The 22,733-nt window shown below is 40.6% G+C and overlaps 1 protein-coding gene across 1 annotated transcript in view; it reads left to right on the top strand.

The window, feature by feature from the left end:
- The first annotated feature begins 9,513 nt into the window (after positions 1-9,513).
- LOC117459802 (contactin-associated protein-like 4) overlaps positions 9,514-22,733 on the top strand; it is a 51,283-nt gene continuing 38,063 nt past the window's right edge. Inside the window, exons 1-3 of the mRNA XM_034100929.2 lie at positions 9,514-9,582; positions 13,797-13,944; positions 16,073-16,276. Coding sequence (XP_033956820.2) covers positions 9,526-9,582; positions 13,797-13,944; positions 16,073-16,276 — 409 coding nt within the window. The 5' untranslated portion in view covers positions 9,514-9,525. The remainder of the gene's footprint in view (positions 9,583-13,796; positions 13,945-16,072; positions 16,277-22,733) is intronic.

Genomic DNA, 22,733 nt, shown 5'->3' with positions numbered 1-22,733 from the left:
AAACCAGTTCTAAGATAGTTTTCATATCAACACAGGCTCACTATTTGGCAAGATGACAAAGCCTTATATTGGCACTAGCTTACTTTGTCTTCTTCATCAGCCAGCATCATTAGGCGCATTCACACCGCAGTACTTTTCCCACAAAGGTTCATGAGAACTCTTTAGTTCTCATGAACTAAGTACAGATCTCGTTCACACCGGAATAAGTCCCTGAGGGTGGATTAGGCAAATGAAGCCGATGACATCACTTCTTCTTCTGCTGCTTTGGGTTTACTGGCAGGCCGCAAACCACTTCACGGCGTATACTGCCACCCGGAGTCTCCGGCCGGAAGTCCCGGGAGTTGGGGACTGGCTTCAGGAGAAGCTGCTGGGAGTCCCAGCAGCTTCTACTGAAGCCTTCCGAGTAAATCGCCAGAACGCCGACACCTCCTCATCTCCACCGCTCCCATGTTTTCTTTTGTGTTGCCATAAATTAGTCTCTCTGCGTTTCTGCGCTGGGCTAATGCTAATGCTAATAATGCTAATGCGAGGATAATAAAATGGCGACTTCACAACACTTTTTGGGAGTTTGACGGGGCGTGGTTTGCAATCCGCCCAGCCAATCAGACATAGGAACCTTTTTCTCCCACGAAAGTCTCTGCTCTCTAGCAGGGACTGAAAAGGTTCTCATGAACTAATTTTAGTTCCGGCACTTTTTGGTGTGAACGCGACATTTCGGAACTATATCGGAACTAAAGTGGGAAAAGTACTGCGGTGTGAACGCGCCTCTTGGTATCTGTTGTTCACTGAGTTGATCCCCCCCCTTCCATCTTGATTTTTCTTGGCATCTCTTATGACCATTTATGAATGAGTCACTAACATTTATAACTGCCAAAAGGGAGCCTTGTAAAGTGTAAAACACATTCCCATGTATTAATGAGTTACTACCATTTCAAATAAGGCTTAGCAGTACAGAGAAATGTGGGCTCACTATTTGGCAAGCAACCGGTCACAGTCGCCCTGTTTATCTCATGTCTTATAAAAGCTTATTAAGGATTTATAAAGTGTTCACAACCTAATTAATTAATGAATTACAAACTGTTCGTAACACTTTATAAGGGTAGTCTTATTGTAAAGAGGTACCCAACGTTTGAAGCGTGCCCATAGAGGCTTCTGCTTATTTCTTTCTAAAGATTCTGAATAAAAAAAGTGTCTATTTTAAAGATGACTGCCCTACTTAAACCACTAAATGAATTGAGTTTGTCCAGGCCAGCTCTCCTCCAAGCTATTTGGAGTCAATCATGTATACAAGAGAGAGTAATATCTATATTTTAACTTTTCACAGGATTGTCTTCACTACTGCGCAGTGTTTCGAGAAGAGGTTTGTGCTCAAGATTGATCTCCACTTGCTGATGATGTGTCAGACGATGTTGTGCTTCCCTGGTTTTAGTCGAGTCAGAAGAAGACATTTGTTTCATATTTTGGAAGTCAGCAGCATTTTGTATCAACCACAAGACATTCCATAATTCCTCTACTTTGGTAGTCGTCTCCTCTGAGTCATTAGCCACTTTCCAGAAGTGCAATTGGCCCCTCAAGCTTTTACATTATTTATGGGTCTATAATAATGTATCATTGGTACAGCGATAGAGATAGAAAATATGTTTTCTATTCTTGTGACATTATTGCTGCTGCTATACTTTTAGTATTAATTAAAGAGGGGCGACTGTGCGACTGTGGCTGCGAGGGAGTGCGGTCGTCTTTCAACCAGAAGGTTGTGGGTTCGATCCCAGCCCATGCAGTCAACATGTCGATGTATCCTTGAGCAAGATACTTAACCCTGAGTTGCTCCCGATGGCATGGCCAACGGTGTGTGAATGTGTATGCATGTTAGTGCATGTCCTAACATACACTGCTCAGTATGAATGGGTGAACGACAGTAGCAGTATGTAAAGCGCTTTGAGGGGTCTTAAAGACTGGATAAAGCGCTATATAAGTACAGTCCATTTACCATTTACCATAAAGAGGGCTTATTATGCATTTTGGTTGTATTTCCTTTCCTGTTGTCACGATCTTAGTTTTGTCTGTCTTGTCATGAGTTTTATTTTGCAATTCTGTTCTCCCTGTGTCTTGTCTTCCTTCCTGTGTTTTCCCTCCTGTGTCTGATTGTCTGATTGTGTTCACCTGTTGTGTTTCTGCCTCCCCTGCCCAGCTGTGTCTTGTCCTGTGATTACCCTTCTTTTTATTTAGTCTTCTCTTCCCTTGTGTTTCATGTCGGTTCATTGTCTTTCCTGTTTCCCGCCATGTTGGTCACGGTCAGTTTTTGTTTACCTCGTGCTTCCTGTTTATTTCATGTCATGTTTTTTTCAGTTATCAGCTTTTTTAAAATAAAGCTCGCCTTTTGTTCCTTGACCTTTTTGCCTTTTTTGTATTCTGCATTTGGGTCCTACCTTTTTCCATGAATCCTGACACCTGTAGTGTGTTATATAGGTTTTTGTAAATGTAAATGGTCTGCAAAGACTAAAATCCCAAAGCTTCCTCCAGAGGGAATCTCTCGCACATTGTACGTGATAGGCTAAGGGGCGGGACATCTCTAAGCGGTTGACCAATCACAACAGAGCCGACCAGCTAACCAATCAGAGCAGACTGGGCTCTGGTTTCAGACAGAGGGTGAAAAGAGGTGCTGCAGCACAGGCAGTATGAGACAAATAAAGAGCTTTTTGAACATTAAAGCATGGAGACATGTCACAGTTCATGTCAGGTTTGCAATGCACAATGATGGAACATATACCTCAGACTTATTGTGACAGATTGTTCTTGCAACGTGCAGACAGCTCACGACGATAAACAAAAGCCGGATAAAATCAAAGCCCCATGAAAGAGAGACCAAAGTCAAACCATCTCTGTAAGTTCCCTCAATGGGCAGGAATCCAATATCAAAGCAGCGAGGCCAAGTCTGATTAAATCTTGACTGAACAAAGTAAAGACAGCTCAAGATCCTTCATTAATATAATCTCCCAAGAGATACATCTCTGCTCTGAGAGATATTCTCCTCTCAGCGATAGAGGAAACATCCATTAACAGATAAAGGCTCCTGCATATAAATGCTCATTAATGTATATATAGAAATATTAATAGAAAAACTGAATCTGTTTGAGTCCGTGAAACCGGGTAAATGTGTTGTTTTTTACACAATCTATATCCATCAGAGTGCATATGGTATGGTAAGCCACCTCAGAGGCCAGTTTGTCTAATGAATGCCTCTGTCAGTCAAAAAGCAGTTAACACAAGGTTGATATAAGGCTAACTAATTGGAGATTAAGTTAAATAAAACTTATGAAAGGCGTTCTTACTGTGAACAGACTGAAAGGACCTCAGCGATCAGTGGTATGTTTCCTTAGACTTCTGTAGTTATTCTAAACCATTTGTCTCCTCTCTTGTGTTTCACAGAGGTGTGTCACAGTCCTCTCGTATCCAATCTGCTGCCATCGTTCTTCAGAAGCTCCTCACAGTTATCGGGCAGCCATGGGCCGGGCTTTGCTAAACTGAACCGGAGAGAAGGTGAGTGACGGTGACGACCATCATCTTTGCTGATATTTTCCGTTTTTAGTCTGTGGTGGCACTCTGTTCTCCCTGTTCGACTAAGAAATATTTAACAATTTGTTTATACATAAATCAAATATTGCACTTTTCCCTACTGTATTCATAAATCAATTGCACTTTCCCTATTGCACCTATGCATAGTGTCCGTCAAATTGCACATATCCCTATTGTGTCCATACCTATTTACACATAATGCACTTCCCCTATTTAACCTTCTCGATTGCACAAACTACACTGTAAACATTGCACCTCCCAACAACCCCTAACAGCATAATCACAATTGTTTCTGACTGTTCAGCAGCTTGATTGACAGCCTCAACAAGGATAACTAACTAAATGTCTTGTGAGAGTATCTGTGTCTGCTTGATGTCTTAGTGAGCAGTTGGTTGCTCACAGGTTAGCTACAGAGAGGTGAAGTCCCTCCCTTTCCGGGGACCTCCATCGGACCTTATTTCGGGAAAGGTATGTATTGAAGTCAATGGAGAGAGAAAGATTATCTTTCGGTCCCGTTTGAATTGTGCCATGAATTACACATATGATGTTTGTCAATTTAAAATATAATTTTGCAAGTCAAAAAAAAAATGTGTCGTAAAACTGCGAAGTAACACTTTTTTTTGTGTGAAAACCGCTCAATGACCTACATCTCCCGTCTCGCACCACACACCAAGACGGCCGTCACGTTGAAACATTTCACTTCTTTCTTTCAGAATGAGGCGGAAAGTATTAAACGAGGTGAAAATCACTCCAAGTCTGGGCACGTTGAGAGCTGTACATACACACAAGGGGAGTTAGTCGGTTCGTGAGAGCCTGCATGCGGGACCGGGATTCTGGGAGTTGTAGTCTTTCTAGTTGCGTATTTTTCATCGTCTTATATTTCAACAGTTTTACGACAAACTGTGACTTTTTTGACACGGAAATAATTGTTCAAGATTGTGTAATTCATGGCACAATTTCAAACGGGATCGAGAGATACGTTTTCTCTCTCCATTGACTTCAATACATACTTTTTCTGAAATAAGGTCCCATGAGGTCCACCGGAAAGCGAGGGACTTCGCCTCTCTATTAGAAAATGCTCATCAATCTTGGATCTCCGTTTGTTGTGAATTCATTTAGCCCCCTCAAAAAGACCACAATGTTTTTAATCTTTTGTTCAGTTACTCAACTTAGTGATGTTCTATTCAGCTTCACCTCACTACAGATGCACAGTTCATTTGTCGAGGTTGTGGATATGCAGAAAACACAGATGGCATATGTGTTTAAAGAAAATAAAGGTTTATTAAGGTAAAGTAAGGATTCTCATGATAATATCTGACCCACCTTCAAGGGACTGCATGTTGCTGCTAATATAAGGAACAAGCACCCCCTCAGGCTCGTACCGCAGTGCGATCTTTCATTTACTCCATCTCTCGCTCGGCTATTCTCCGGAGTATACGCATATAACATTTAGCAGTTTAACATCAATAAATGATCGCTACAATCTTGTCCTCTTTTCTCCTCACTCTTTTTAATGAATTTATTTATTTGAACACCCTGAGCTTCCACAAAAAAATAAGTAGTGAAAGGAAGCCCCCCTGTGTTTCTGATGCGTTGCAGCACTGCTCGCCCCCATAATTTAGCGCCCTGCAGGACACACAACATCAAAGACACACAGACACACAGACACCTGATGGGGTATGGAATAACAGATACAGCTAAACACCAAAGTATATCTGGTGTCTTCTGCTTAGTTTTCAGGTAATTGTGTTGCAGGTGTAGATCAAACACTTCGCAAAGGTTATTTGTCACCAGAAGGGTTGCAAAAAGTAGCAAAAACGACTATGTGGGGGGCTTTGAGGATACATAGCTTACATGCCGAGTTCCTTCACTTTAGTTCTGGCCGTTTACTGATTCGAGTTCAATCTTCGATAACGGGAAAGGGAAGGAAAATCAGATGGTGTGGTGCCAGAAGCGCCATAACCGAACCGAGTTTATCTGCACGAAGCGAAAAGAGAGAAGCAAAGAGATGCGGAAGAAATGAAACATGACGGAAAGATAAATCATCACTGTGTAACACTCTTCCTTTTATTTGCTCCAACACATTGTCAAGAAAGGCTGAGGGGCGGGACATCTAAGCGGTTGACAACAGAGCCGACCAGCTAACCAATCAGAGCTGACTGGGCTCTGGTTTCAGACAGAGGGTGAAAAGAGGTGCTGCAGCACAGGCAGTATGAGAAAAATAAAGAGCTTTGAACATTAAAGCATGAAGACATGTAGAGGCAACAAATATATATGAACCTGAAAATGTACATAATAGATAGACACTGATTTATATAAACTGCTCTGAGATGTCAAGCAACCGCAGAGCTTTCAGTGCCTAACATCTCCCCTCTTAGCTCTTGATTTTCCTCGTCAAGGATTTCTTGCTAACAATAACACCTCTCAGTTTGCAATGCCTTATTGATTACTTGCCTGCGATTTGAATTGAATTAAACTCATCAATATATCTAATGAGCAGTTTTGAAAGCAAAAGCACACGTTAACCAAAACTGCTCTAATTCCAGATTCCCAGCTGTTGTATAAATCATTGAGTAAATGAACATCCCCCGGTGGTTGTTCTCCTCCAGCTGCTGCTCCTCGTCCTCTGCAGTCACTCTGCAGTCGCCCACCGATTTGGGTTAAGTAAATTGTCAGAATAAGTGAGAAATGAATTTAACTTCTGTTAGACAGCTATCATACTGAATAAATATTTCATTTCATTTCAAACCTTTATTTATACAGATAAATCCCATTGAGAAGAAGGGAGACCTGCTCAAGTAGTTCCACATGAAACATAAAAACATAAATAGAACAACAAAAGGACATCATACAGCATCATTTACATAATTATCCACATAAACAAGTACCAATAGCTTCCGATTGATTAATTCATTTCATTTACTGTGAATGTATGCAAACATGTCTGGCATATGGCTGTCTAACAGAAGTTAAATTAATTTCTCACTTATTCTGACAATGTACTTAACCCCAAATAAAAGAACCCAATAAAAATAGTTGTTAAATAATAGTGAAGTCACGTTGTAATAACAATAACTCATCTCTCTCGAGTTTTCTTTTTGAGCTTTGCCAAAAGCCACTGTGTCAAGTGTCCATCTTGGGTCCGGAGTTGTCCAATATGGCGGACCATCTCGCACATGCGCAGTACAGATGGCAGGGGGACGGATCGGGTAGTGACAGACGCAACAGTCGGGTCCGTCTGTGTCAGTTCTTTGGTGTCAGCTTGGTGTGTCCGGGCCCATAGAGCTTTGGGGTGAATGCACATTTCAAATATTACTCTTTTGATGGTTAAAAAATACAAGATGCATATTTTCCAATTACAAACTATTTGTTTAGGCAATTTGTCGGCTGTTTTTACTGCATGTAAAATCTAAATAAAAAAACACGTATTTTAATTTGTTTTCCTTTTTTGGCCTAGAGGCTTCTTGTAAAAGTATGTTGAAAAAACTGTTATCGCCCAGGGACACTTACATGTACATTACATTGACTTAAAGCAAGACTGCACCAGGATTTTCATATGTTTCAATAAAAACCTATTGCCATTAGAATAGTTGGTTTAATCACATTAAAATCTCCATTGTGGCTGAAAATTAAATAAAACCGCATTCATCCACACTGCCGGATGTTATTTTACAAATGTTCAAACATTATTGAAATGACCAAATATAATAATTCGGGCAGAACTGAACGCTAATTTAGTGACACTAGGAACATACTTTATATTAGATGAGACTAAGCAGGTAAAGCACTGAAGGTAAAACCTCTTATTCTGTTGTACCAATGTAAAGTGCAAATCCAAATAGTTGATTAACATCTGTATGCAAAATATGATTTTATAAGCACTTACTGTAAATTACATACCATGAATTTCACACAGGACATCCAGCTCCACAGTTCTCAGACTAACAGACTGTCACAATAAGAGACATCCTGTCAGAATAAGAGACGTCCTGTCAGAATAAGAGACGTCCTGTCAGAATAAGAGACATCCTGTCAGAATAAGAGACAGAATAAGAGACGTCCTGTCAGAATAAGAGACTTCCTATCAGAATAAGAGACGTCCTGTCAGAATAAGAGACGTCCTGTCAGAATAAGAGACGTCCTGTCAGAATAAGAGACGTCCTGTCAGAATAAGAGACATCCTGTCAGAATAAGAGACATCCTATCAGAATAAGAGACGTCCTGTCAGAATAAGAGATGTCCTATCAGAATAAGAGACGTCCTGTCAGAATAAGAGACATCCTGTCAGAATAAGAGACGTCCTGTCAGAATAAGAGACGTCCTATCAGAATAAGAGACGTCCTGTCAGAATAAGAGACAGAATAAGAGACATTCTGTCAGAATAAGAAACGTCCTGTCAGAATAAGAGACGTCCTGTCAGAATAAGAGTGCATTATTGATGGCCAAAGGGTCTTTTCTTTAGCTTGTGGTGAAGCTGTCAGCACTGAATAACTTGGTTCTGCCTCTCCTGCACCAGCTGTTATCCAGACATTGAATCCAAGATATCTCAACTCTTATAACATATTTTATTCCGGGCATACAGATACTGCATTGATACAGTAATGATACAGTAATCTCTACCAACGCAGGAGTAAGTCATATAACTTGGGAATCAAAGTTACAATAACTGCCTCTGGACAGAATCAGATTTCTCTAATGATCATGATATCTCAGCTCCAAAAAACTTGACTGTTTGAAAGTAAAAAACTCTGACCTTCGGGTCTGATTCATCAAATGTAATTCTTAAGGGAAATGTGGGAGTTGTGTGAGGAGAGACAAAGGCCAAAGCTAGCACACCATGTTTACATCCTCTCACTCCACTGATAAGTGACTCGACTGGCAGAAAGCCCAGACTCAAATTCTTTTCGTGAACTTTTTTACAGACATCAATATATTTCTATCAACTATGGCGGTCACTACAAAGGGAGTTTGGACAAAGGGACGGCACTTCAAGATCATCCTGAAGTGAGCTTTTTCAAATATAGAGAGAAGTTTTGAAAGAATCAAAAACACAGCCTCTCCAAAATTGGTGTCATGGGATTTTGAAAAAGTGTTCATTCGCTTTTAGCTTCTATCTTTGTGAGGGCCATTTCTGGAAAAGTGGCAGAAGTGGTTTACAATGAGTGGCCCCCAAAGTCATGGTTGAAGTAAGGGACGGCCAATTGTCAAAGAGGCTAGGTTAAGGGAGATTGGAAATGCTAATTATCCTCAGGGAATGGCGTCAGGCAATGCATTTATGTCAAAAAGGTCCACATAAAGGTAGAAGTACAATTGCAGGCATGTAGTCAAATCTGTCCATTTTGTGTACTGTAAGCAACATTTGGTCCAACTCACACACACACACACACACACACACACACAGACAGACAGACAGACAGACCTTTTTGATACTTTAATAATGTAATATCTCCTTCGTATGGTCATCTGCCCTCATACTCAGAATATATGAAGCTCTGCCATGGACTAACATTTCAATATTGTATACGGCTGTTATCCTAAATGGCTCATCTGGTGCTAACATCATTCACAGAACAATCATTAACACAGATTAACCAAATGTTACTCTCTAAAATTAAACCGCATGTTTTAAAAAAGGTTCCCTTTTAATTTCCCTGCACTCCCAACTGAGTTTCTTAAGAAAAGTGTGCTAAGAATGTATGCAATTATCAGTTTTTTTCCCGTCCATTTTCTTTGCAAATACCCAAATATGATGTGATGTTGAAACAGAAGTCGTCTCATATTTCTGAGCATGCTGTCTGTGCACGTGTGCCTGCAGGAGCTGGAGGCTGGTCTCCTCTGAGCTCGGACAGATATCAGTGGCTGCAGGTGGACCTCGGGGAGCGGACACACATCACCGCTGTTTCCACGCAGGGTCGCTACGGCAGCTCTGATTGGCTGACGGCCTACCTGCTGATGTTCAGCGACACGGGACACAACTGGAGACAGTACCGGCAGGAAGACAGTATTGGGGTGAGTGATTTAAATACATGAAATAAAGCTGTGTTAAGCGGAATAATCTGACACTAAAGCATCAAAACACAGACATTTTGACATGTCAGTGTGTGAAAGAACAAATAATTAACAATGGCTCTGTTTTATTCAAGTGTGACAGTGAGCCAATATGCACAGGGACCCTCAAACCAAATTCGGTCATCATGTGATTTATTTAAAAACCACACCTGTGTCAAAACAATAATGTTGGCACGAATAATTTTGCATATAATTTGCCGATAATTAATGTTTTCCCCTGATGTTAATCATGCTTTATAATGTTATTTTTATCCGTGAAATAAACAAGTTTGAAAAATGTAAATTGAAGAAGTGTAGGATAACATTTCTCTGACATGACCTATACCGAATTCTCTCATTTAGAAAGTCAATATTGGCACATTAATAATAGTCTAGCTGAGCCGAAGGCAGAACAAAGCCAAGGGGAAAACATTCAGCCGAAACTCACAGCTGTAAAAAATACCGCTGGTATAAGCCGGAAAAAGACAAAGTGTATGGGTTTATATTTCCCATTACTGTAACTGAAGTTTCTGTAAATATGTTTTACCTACTTTAACGTATAGTTACTACACATGATACATTACATGTCACATGTTAGACGCTTTTATCCAAAGCGACTTACATACTCAATACTGTGGGCAATCCCCACAACGACATGCTGACTGCAGTGGGGTTTGAACCTGTGCCCCCGTGATCCCAACACCAGCGCACTACTCCACTGCGCCACAGCCTCCCCATACAAAATATTTATCACAATTTTTGGACTAATGTTCATCAGAACAACAATCAAAGTGTGACAAAATGTTAAAAATCCTTAGTCAAAAGTACGAGTATTTGAAACAGTGCTGTTATATTGCAAATTATAAAATGGACTCTGGCTCAGGAGGTAGGGAAGGTATTGCAAGAATTTAAGTTAGATTCCTGGCTTTTCCTGTCCACACGTCAGGGCGTAATTGGGCGCTAAACCAAACCCAAAATAGCTCCTGAAGGTTGGACATTACGGTGTGAGTGTGTGTGTGTGTAAATGAGAAGCAGAATTATAAAGCCTTGTAATAAAAACAATTTATAAATGCAGTCCATTTACCAGATATTCATTTGAAAGCAGCTCCTTTTAAAATTCCTAAAGCTTCACCCTGCAGACAGCACCTTGTGCAGAAAAAACAGCTTTAAAACCAAACCAGCGCTGAAGAGACTGCTGTTATTACCAGCCATTTGACCTTTTTCCCCTTAAAGGCCATTTCTACTGATCATAATTCCATTGTTGAGGTCTACTAAAATAAATGTATACTGTGCAATTTTCCAAACTCACATTGGTGTCACATAAAGCATCTCTGTATGTGTATTCACTCTCTGTCCTAAACGGCTTGTTGGAGCTCCTTTATGTTTATCAGATGGACTATAAAAATATCACGGACAAAACACACACTGGAGCTGCGCACTTATTTAGAAAAACTCTGCCACAAAATAAACAGAAAAATAAAACTCTCTCGTAAATGTCTCACCGAGGGGCTCTTTCTCACTCGCTTTGTTAACCACATTACACGGTAGTAGGTAGAAGCAGTCCAGCATTACCTTAAAGCTCGTAGTATAGACATATAACCCCCCCCCCCCCTTCCTCAATAGTGATGCTGCGAGGAACTGCTTCAATTTAAAATGGATGAGCCTCTCACAGTGAGGGTAAAAATAATCTAGTCTAACACTTCTTCACAGAGAGAAAGGAAAGACTTCTCGCGGCTTAAAAGCTTGTTGATTTCACACTCGGCATACATCAGGATAAATCCACAGCATGTCTCCAAAGCCCCTCCAAAGCTCTGCATATTAGTCAGCCTGGTTTATTGTGGCTTTCGGGGAACAGCGATGCTTCATCAGTCACAATTCCTCCAGGACCTCGCTCTCCTTTAAGAGGCCGACACTTTGTGAGGCTGAGTAACTCCTCTTGTTCTTTCTTCATCCTCTCTTCTCTTCACCTCCATTGCAGAGGTGCAAGAGCTGTAGGAATACACACTCTCCAGAGAATAAAGCAAGGCGTTAATGGAGGGACATTATATGTGTCCCTGTAGCTCAGGTGAAGAGTATATTTTCATCTCATAATGATGCTTATTAAAAGAATGTATGTCTATGTGTGGAGAAGTGAGAAAAGCTATGAACAGGCAGCAGGTGATAATTAAAAGTGCAGTAGACAGTGAAGCTTTGGAGGGTGAGGAATTGGAAGTGGGATCCTTTTAAACTTGAACCGTGACTGTCATTAAAATGTTTTTTTATTAGTGATTTTTTACAATGTTGTTGTTTTGAACATTTTGAACAGCACCATCATTTTAAGCTGGATTTACACAATCAAAGTTAATTGAACTTTGTTTAATAATCTTTTATAAGTCCTTTAAGTGTTTAAATGTTAATTCAACTGAGTTAAGTCATCTAAAGTTATCAAGTTGAAACTTTTCAGTCACACACACACACACACTCTCACACACACACACACACACACACACACACACACACACACACACACACACACACACACACACACACACACACACACACACACACACACACACACACACACACACACACACACACACACACACAGACCTTTTAAATGTATCTTTTATTTTGGTACTATATAAGGATGAGTTCTATCAAGTTTTGTAGTGAAAACCATTTTAGACTCTCTGACATTATACAGGCAAGAGATACACATAAAAGATAAAACGGATTTAATGTTGTGTTGTGCCACCTTGTAATGTGTTATGGCTTTGTGTTTTCCAACATAAATCTTCCTCATCCCTCTTCCTTTAACCCATTTCATCAGAGATTGTGTGGGAGATTCTCTCCCTTCTTTATTTTCTCTCTGCCTCTCAGACCTTCACCCTCTGTTACTCCCCTTTGCTTCCTCTCTAATCAAACTCCCTTTGGAGGATTTTCTTCCTCCGCTCAGGTCAGATTTCAAAAGCCAGTGTCTAAATGAGCTCTCACTGGCTCTTTCTCAGCAGGAAACAGTCAGTGAAACTCAAACTCACACGATATGGTTCAGATGATGAGAATATACACCCATTACTCAGCATTTCAAGATGCATTGTTGGAAATGTTAGAAATTAAAATCAATGTTTTGATAGCATAAAGTAGCTTAAACATACCGTCAGTTTAAATGCTGTTTTATACTGAAAAAACAGAAATTCTTGTGCACAACCAGTTGTTAAGCTTTTATTCTGAAAATCCTTCATCTCCGGTTAGCATTTAGCATGTGGCTAATATACCATTTACTATAGAGGTGAATTTAGTAGCGATATGACACGGAGTGTTGCACACCGAAACCTACTGATTTTAACACTACAACTATAGACGTCGAGATATTATTATTGCTGAATATTAAATGAAGGTACAGTTTATTTGAATACGTTATTGTTTACAGATGTGGGTAGCATGTGACAACATCCGGAACGACCGGAAACCAAACTGCCGTGAAGTATTTCCTGTATTTTTTAGAGTATTTATTACAGCGTTTAGAATGTGTTAAATGAAAAGTCATGAAAGAGTTAAGGAGGAGAAATACGTGGAGGGCCGGCCCTCAGCAGCGCCAACCGGCCCACAGGGAGGAGCAAGCAGAGGAAATATATATAACAGCTGGAAAGGTGGAGCGGTCTCTTCCCTTCGCTCGCTAGAGCCAGAACACAGCTGTTTTTCTGACTGAACAATATTCTGCTTGTAAACATACCCGCGCCTTTATTTTTAATTAAAGTACCAATTTTGAACCATCTCAGAGACTCCATTTAGTCTCCTTTTTTAAAGCTTCTCTCCTGGACGCGAGAATAACGAACACTGAACAAAATATGCAGATGCGCTTGAGTTCTGACATTATCTGACAGACACACATTCAAAAAAAAAAAATGTAACAAGTAGAAAGTTCAGGTATTTGTGTTCAAAATGTAAGAAGTCAAAGTAAATAGTCGTCAGGAAAATAAGTAGTGGAGTAAAGTACTGATACCAGAAAAATGTGCTTAAGTACAGTAACGAAGTATTTGTACTCCACTACTTCCCACCTCTGGCAATATCCATGTCCTTCTGACAGTAACAACCAGAGGGAGAAATATCACGGATATCTTTGTGGTCAAAAGATGGACAGATGCATGCCTAGAAAGAAAGAAAAAGAGTTAACTTGCTGCTGTTTATTTTTGCAGGCTTTCCCAGGGAACAGTAATGCAGACAGTGTGGTGCAACATAAGCTCCAGCAGCCGGTTATCGGCCGCTACGTCCGCCTGATCCCGCTGGACTGGAACCCCAACGGACGCATCGGACTCAGACTGGAGACCTTCGGATGTCCTTACAGTCAGTCTGGGCTTTCTGTTTCAAATCCTTACAGTACAGCATGAACTGACAAGATTAGAGTAGAGTGGAAACCAACAAAAGCTTCACTATTCCACTTCAAATTCTAGACACTTTTGAGCATGGTAATAGCTTACCAATGATCCTCTTCATCTATATATTTTTTAGATCAAATGTAAAGTCTTGAATGACCTGCCCTTTTAGGATGATATCAAGCTTCATTGTGTTCGTGTATCCCACTGACAATTTAAACTTCACCAGGATAACCTAGTTCAAGTCGAGCATGGGTAACCGTTATAAATCAGGGCAATCCAATAACAATGACATAGACAATATTATATTGAAAAATGATCATCCAAAACTTCTTAGCAATGTTTGTGTTGGTTTTTCATTTTCATAAAGAATCTGTCAAGAAAAATGTGGGATTCAAATTGTAGTTACTATTGAACAGTATAAGCATACAAAACAGGATCAGTTCACTAAGAAAAGTTAAGGGAACAATCCACGTCATCCAAATGTGTTAAAAATAATAAAATGAAATATAACATGTACATAAGTATTCACACCCTTTGCTTTGACTGGAGTCCACCTGTACAGTAGTAAATTCAATTGATTGGACATGACTTGGAAAGGAACACACCCGTCTATGAGGTCCCACAGTTGGCATATCAGAGCACAAACCATCAAAAACTTCTTTGCAATTTATGTGTTGGTTTTTCTTTTTCCTAAAGAATCTGTCAAGACACATTTGAGATTCAAAGTGTAAATTACAGATGTGCATATGTAATTCAAACACACCTCATATGTATACTTTATACACACAACACTGACTGGAGATGAAGCTGATGTTAAGCAGGCAGCAGATCAGATCGAGTATATAATCTAAAGGAGTAAAACACAGTGAGCCTATTGCACCTGCAGGATGTGAGTTAAAAATGAGAAAGAAAAAACGGAGCGAGTTTTGTAAAAGACGCTCAGGCAGACAGCTGCTGCTCCGACAGCTCTGGACCTCTTCATGGGTCTGCTGTCTGCCAGAGGAAACTTCATTACAGGAACACAGGCAGAAGTAATCTGTCTGAAAGAAGTCAAGCCGGTGGGAAAAGTTAATCAGTTCTTCTTGGCCCCCATACAACTGGATTTCCACACACTTGTCATGCAAATCCATCATCGCAATTAGATAAAAAATGTGGACAAAAGAAGTGTAACATAAGAAAACTGCAAAAGTAAATTATGACATTTGTAAACCAAACAACAACAATTGAAAATAAATAGGATTAAAGATACACGAGGGGCTAAAATGGCTCAATACACGATTCATTGTTAGGAAATATTAGTGTTTTCTTAAGACCAGTTGATGCAAATTGATGTATTTCAGTGATGCTTTCGACACGATAGGCGGGAGATTTGTAGCACATCGATGCTCAAAGCCATGATAGGCAAGGCTAGTGTATCATTTTCATAAGAGTTATATAAGATATTTTCCCTGGTCTATAATCTGCTTCTCATATTCAGACTCTGAAATAACAGAATGTTGTTCAGAGCTCAATCACTCAGCCCACTTTCTTATAACTCTGGCAGTTGGTTCACGGCTCGGAGCAGAAACGAGAAAATACACAATGTTAAAAGCTATGATCTACAGTAGACCCACACTTGAGAACCGAATAATAACAAACCGAAATCCTGCTCGAAGTATAGAAGTTGACATTGAGTGTTTTCAGAACTACCATTAGTCACTATTGAATAATAAAGTTGAAGCATACAAAACAGAATCAGCTCACTAAGACAAGTCAAGGGAGCAATCCACAAGAAAGAGACGTCCGACTACCATAGAACAACAAGTGATTATAATTATATGTGCAAGTGCAAATCTTATGCACTTTCAAAGTCAACTTTATCAAAGTCAACTTTATTGTCAATCTTTCAGTTTGTGTGTACAGACAGAGAGATCGAAATACCGTTTTCCACAATCCGGAATATGTGTATAATATGTATAACATGTGTATATTCTCTCATTATTTAGACATTTCCCACAGTCCCAATACTCAAATCAGTTGTACTCTTTATTTCATGTTCAGTTTGCGTGATAATATCCAAAAGTCCCCAAATATAATGTGTGTTTTTGTTTTTTCAGACTCTGACGTGGTGAGCTTTGACGGCCGCAGCAGTCTCCTCTACAGGCTGATCCCCAGGCCGAGGCAGGCGACCAGAGAAAGCGTCTCTCTGATCTTTAAAGCTCTGAGTAACTCGGGGACTCTGCTTCACGCTGAGGGACGGAGCGAACACAGCCTCAGTCTGCAGCTTCAGAAAGGAAGACTCCTCCTGACGCTGCGGAGAGGTACGACTCCGAAACCCTCTTACTCACAATGTCATGATCGCTAAAAGTCATTATGAGATTTAAAACAGGTTCTTTGTTGACAGGGGGTTTCCGATTGGTGCTGTTATATTTCATTATACAAGCTACTATACTATACTGTTTTAAAGACTTTCCAGATGATGCAAACATCCATGGTAACTTTATATAAGAAGCCATAACACCTACAGACTGTAATTAATGATTTATCATCAAGCATGTCACTTTATTTACTGCTTGTGATAACATGCATATTGTTCATATCTCTCGCTCTGATTAGCCTGCAGTTGTGTGCGTGGAAACATCAGTAATCTATGAGGTGGTTGAACCTTGCTGGGCGTTTTTTGACCACTAGTTTCTATTATTTTGCTGTTGCCCTAAGTGTGCGGTGAATTTGAATTGTTACCATCAAATTGGAAACAAACAAGTATTATCGCATCGTACAGTATAGCGTTGTATCGTATTTTGCATTAAATAACATTGCGTTTAGCAGATACTTTTATCCAAAGTGACTTGCAATAAGATTTCCTTTGGTTTGGTTTTATTCATTATTAGGTTGATGTTTTATTCATTATTAGGTTGATCCACTGATTCAACATGTATTAGTCTGCTACAAATGTAACGGAAAATACTAATAAAATGTCTAATTTTTATCGTGAAAAATATTTAAAATGTTAAAAAAAGACGAAAAATACACTATTTCTGTGAAACATGATATTTTACAAAAACATGATATTTTACAAAAAGGGAAAGAGAAGAAAGAACTAACTTTTTTTATTGAACATGAGAATTGAAATGTGTTTCTCCCATCCTGAAAATACTCAAACTCATGTGTCAAATGGCTCAGGCACAGCACAGGAGACCAGGAGCAGTTTTCTTAGTAAAGTTATTTCCTCCATGGCACTAACTGTAACACCAGCCTCTCTTATTTCATTCCATAGATTGCCACAGTGACGCGTCCTAAAACCCGGAAGTAATCGATCACAAATCTATCGATTAGATTTATGATTCGAAAATGATAAAAGTAGGGTAGACATGTGGAGATTATCCGAACAAAACGTGATCCGTCTCTTAAATGTGTGTCAACCACAGACCTTATTTCCAGCTATTTTCCAAAATCCTTCGGAGAAATTGCATTGCTTTTTTGTCGAAAAAATTGTTCACCTCTTTTAAATCTTAGAGTAATCCCGAGAGTAATTTGCATCTTTACCTGCTTTACTGTATATCCTCATCAGTGTTGGCAGTGGCCATCACCACAACAACATTTTGAGAATTGTGTTCCCTCTGTGTATCCCGAACATCACTTGAAAAAATATGCTTAGTCACTTTTTGCATCGTACTGTCTAAACAGTTTTAATTAATACAACAGCTTATTAAAATGTATGACATTTCTCCAAAAAAGTAGATTTCCCCTCTTCGCTGTACCTTCGTTGTGTTGGTGTTTAGTTCTCTCGCTTCCTGACTCATTATTTAGAGCAGTTATTTTCTGTCACTGGATTATTTAGTAAGCGTAAATACACCGGCGATCAATTTCCTCTGATTTCTTGCCTCCAGGCTGAGCTTTAGTACGAATGAGGAAGGTTTCAAACAGGAAGACAAGCTAAAACGTCGTGTTTTTATTCTATAGTAAGTAAGTAAAAGCTCTCCGGATATAAATTATGTACACAGAGTCGTTTCACTGCAGCTTGCTGACATTGCATTCATTTCATTTCAAACCTTAGGTGTATCCCATTGAGATCATTGATCTCTTTTTCAAGGGAGACCTGCTCTAGTAGGTTCCACATGAAACATAAAAACAGACAGAGGAGCTGCGCATCTAAAAGCTATCTTCCTTAGACAGTCCTAGCAGTTGGCACATTTAATAAAACCACAGCATTCGATCTCAGGCAGTAGCCACTTACAATTTCCCGTGAGATCAGGGAGCAGATATAAGATGGAAGTTTCCCTAACATGGCTTTATATATAAAAATGTACCAGTGACTGAGCCTCCGTACGGTTAGCGAAGGCAAACCAGCCCTTGCATACAGGGTACAGTAGTGCATGAATTTCAAGATGCAACACTAATTGCCTTGCGTTATGTTCACATTTTGCACCCTTTGGTAATGTTTCAGGGTTTAAAAAAAATACAGAACTAACTACAACATGCACAATTCCTTATATATATTGTCTTTAACTCATTCCCCAACGATATAAATGAAATATATGATTAGTTTTTTTAAATACTCTTAGATCAAATTTAACAATGGAAGAGTCGATCGTTTTTTGTGTTAAAAATGTAATTTATGTTAAAAAAAATAATACACTGTAATAAAAACTAGGTTTACATTTTGCTCATGCTTTTCTAGGACAAATAAATGAAGAAAATGTTCATTAATGTTTATTATTTTTAATCTGTCATATAATAATCAAAGCCCTGAAGGAAATAAAGCCATTTAGCAGCAATTGGAACACAAGAACCACACATACAAAAGTATTTGGCTGTGAAATATAGAGAGAATGAAACATCCATATAAATGACAAAGAACAGATATAAACACAAAGCAAATAAAAACAATTAACAGTCACTATTCATAAAATACAGTATATCCGAAAACTATATTGATGAAGTGACGCTGCAGAACATCATGTGAGTCAATGGGCAGGTCCGTTTAGGAAACACATGATGCACAGAACTTCTTCGTGTGGATAGCACAGATGTACTTGTTGCAGTTGCTGCATGTAGTCTGTGTCTTGGAGTCCTTTGAGGGTCCACAGACCTCACAGCTGGCTGTGGGGGTCTTCCAGAAGCTGACTGTGGGGGTCTTCCAGCAGCTGACTGTGGGGGTCTTCTTGCGGCTGGCTGTGGGTGTCTTCCAGCAGCTGACTGTGGGGGTCTTCCAGCAGCTGACTGTGGGGGTCTTCCAGCAGCTGACTGTGGGGGTCTTCTTGCGGCTGGCTGTGGGGGTCTTCCAGCAGCTGACTGTGGGGGTCTTCCAGCAGCTGACTGTGGGGGTCTTCCAGCAGCTGACTGTGGGGGTCTTCTTGCGGCTGGCTGTGGGGGTCTTCCAGCAGCTGACTGTGGGGGTCTTCCAGCAGCTGACTGTGGGGGTCTTCCAGCAGCTGACTGTGGGGGTCTTCTTGCGGCTGGCTGTGGGGGTCTTCCAGCAGCTGACTGTGGGGGTCTTCCAGCAGCTGACTGTGGGGGTCTTCCAGCAGCTGGCTCTGAGTCAAGTTCATCTTCCAATTTGCTGTCAAATTCTGAGTTCACCTCCACATTATCCTCATCTTCAGAAATGTCTTCCTGTCCCACTTCACCGTGTTCCTCTGATGCATTCCACTCACTCTCATCCATCATTAGCTCCAAGGCTCTGAGCAGAACATCTTTTGGCCATTTTGCTGGTAGATAATTGTAGTTCTCCACTACACTGTGAGGTTATGTCTCTGTTTAGTCCCTCCTCCGGCGTGCAGGTGCGAGGGGGGACAGTGCGAGAAAATGTAAAATGTTTATACATTTCTGGAAGATCTAAAATGTTTATAATGTTCTAGGATAGTTTTGTGTACACACTACAACGGGTAAAGATCAAGGGAAAACAGGATCAAACAGCTTCTCTATGCATACAAGTGTGTGTGTGTGTGTGTGTGTGTGTGTGTGTGTGTGTGTGTGTGTGTGTGTGTGTGTGTGTGTGTGTGTGTGTGTGTGTGTGTGTGTGTGTGTGTGTGTGTGTGTGTGTGTGTGTGTGTGTGTGTGTGTGTGTGTGTGTGTGTGTGTGTGTGTGTGTGTGTGTGTGTGTGTGTGTGTGTGTGTGTGTGTGTGTGTGTGTGTGTGTGTGTGTGTGTGTGTGTGTGTGTGTGTGTGTGTGTGTGTGTGTGTGTCCTGGTATTGTATCCGAACCTCTTATGAAGGACATAAATGCGGGTGGGCATTTTTTCATAAGTGGAAAAAAATAAAAACAATTCCACATGTCCTTCACAATAAATAAGCCCCGGCCATTGAGTTTCAGGTTGAATGAAAATATCCTTATATATTTTTGTATTCATTGAAAATGGAACACCACACAAGGGTTAAATGGGGAATATGTTTGCACGAGGACACAGTGAGAGTCTGCAGAGTTTATGCAGGAACTTTTGACCTGGCTCACATTTACCCAGAGGAGCAGACGGGAGCTGCTGTGTGGCTCAGAGTTTCACGTGGAAGCTGCTGAAATCGAGAAGATTGATTTGTGGTGGTGTAACAGCAGCTTGGGCTGGAGGCTCAGTTGCATTTGGAGGAGAATACATCATGTATTAATGGACTGAAGGCAGTAAATGGGCAGAAATAAGTAAAAAGCACTGGTGTAGTGCGGCACAAAATACAAATATGAACCTGGCATGAGCAGAATATGTCCTCTTTAAAGGGGACCTATCATGCAAAATGCACTTTTTTAATGTCTTTCATATATAACTATGTGTCCCCGGTGTGTCAGGGAACTCACGCAGTGTCAGAAAACAAAACCCTCTCTCTTTTCCTCCGTACACAAATCTCTAAAAACGGGGCTACAACGGAGCTGATCCAGATTTGCGTCCGATATGACGTCATATCTGAAATGTGGACCCACGGCCCAATCAGAAACGTTGCTATCAGAAACAATGCCCGACGTGTTTTGGACGTAATGTGGTCTTTGTTTACATTAGCATCGCTAACACTCAGAGCTAACCTGTACTGGAGAGAGTATGGGTAAAAAAGCAGGAAATAAAAAAAGGAACTCACCTGAAACAGAGGGATATGAGGGATTTCTGAAATGCATGATCTGTTTGGCATTTTGAGCAAAACACATAATAGATGTTTTTTATAGATTTGTATCTGAGACCCATAATATATGCCTAAAAATAGCATATTAGGAGACTTTTAAAACTTTTTATGAAGACTATGTTGCTTCTAAAAATTGTGTTCTCGATTTTCGAGGATTTCATGAAAATGAAATGGAAAAAATGAAAGAAACGATTACAGTGTCTGCTTGCTTCTATCAGCAGAGGCCGTTCTCGACAGAAAGTCAAACGTTACTATGGTTTTCATGCATCTTAAGAAAGACTCACAAAAGGCAGAACAGCCGTGGAATATCAATGCAGTGGCGACTTCTTCTCAGGATTCATTTTAATGCCAGGTTTCTTTTGAAGTCTTCAAACACAAAACCTTCCTGAACTGTTTTCCTGCAGCTTTTGTTGTGAGCAGATTGTTTCTCACACATTGTGTTGACTGATTGCGTGCAGGCACTCCGTCTCAAAGATAAATGAAATAAAAATGGAAATACGGAAACAATTACTGTCATCTGATAAGAGCAGTCTTTGTCTTCCAACTAAATTAGATTTAGAGTCTCTGTGGAGAGTCGTAATGCAGCAGCAGACAGCAGATGATTAGGTGATATTGCCTTGGGGAGCTGTCGGAAGTCATCTAACAACCTGCACTGTAAAGAGTTTAAAGATTTCCAAGAACTTTAAGCAGCTTCTCGCATACTTTACCTTTAAAAGTCCCTTTGAAAAGGCAGCATGAATTCTGTGGATGCTCCCTGAAAACCAGTACATTAACCATTATGAAGTCTGGAGATTTAGGAATTGGGAAGTGTGTCTGCATGAGTTTTAGTTTTAGAAGTTCTTAAAAGGTAACATAACCATAATGGAGCGAACAGACACCGAGAGGCCAGGAAGTTACTAATCCTAGTTATTGATTCTTCATCTCATTGCTTACTGGATAAAAGAAAGCTCCTTTTTGGCAAGATCGTATAAAGTCCCTTACGGCCCGTCCACACAGCGGCGTGCGTTGAAAGCTTCACCATTCACTTTGAATGGGGTGACGTCACTTTTTGCCGAACTGCATCGTGCGAAGCGACGCGGAGCTTTGCTGGCGTGGCTCGCGGCAAAAGTTGAGCAATGTTCAACTTTTGAAGCCTCAGCCAATCGAATCATATGCCAGTACAAGCTCTAGCCAATCAAACCTCTGCTTGTGTGTCAGGGGCGGGAGATTCATGTGATTGGTTGTTGGTCGAGTTTCAGACACGCCCGCCGGCAAGCGCCAACGCACGCCGCCGTGTGGACGGGCCGTAACACACCAAGCCGATTTCGGCCGTCGATGAGCGTCGTGTCGCCCTACTCAGATTGGTGTGTCCCACACCGTCGTGTCTTTTCGGCCGTGCCGACACCTTCAGCTAAAGGCCGTCAGCCACAGAAATCCCTCTGATTGGCTGTTCAGCTAGCGAATCAGCGCATGAGGAGCGAAACGGAAGTGAGGGACCCAAACAAACTATTAAGAAGGCAAATCTGAGATTTCATTTAACTCCAGCTCTCGACTCAGGTTCCGGAAAGCCCCGTGAGCTTCTCGCTGTAGAGTGAACATGGAACGTGCACGCTATTTGTTGTTTGTATATATATCACGCAGTCTGTTCTTCTTCTCTCGCTTATCACGCAGTCTGTCTTCCGGTTGTTGCCTCTT

This window comes from Pseudochaenichthys georgianus, chromosome 15 (genome assembly GCF_902827115.2).
Source record: "Pseudochaenichthys georgianus chromosome 15, fPseGeo1.2, whole genome shotgun sequence".
Taxonomy (NCBI): domain Eukaryota; kingdom Metazoa; phylum Chordata; class Actinopteri; order Perciformes; family Channichthyidae; genus Pseudochaenichthys; species Pseudochaenichthys georgianus.
The sequence above is the reverse complement of the archived record's forward strand: the minus strand, read 5'-3'. Positions and strand labels throughout refer to the sequence as shown.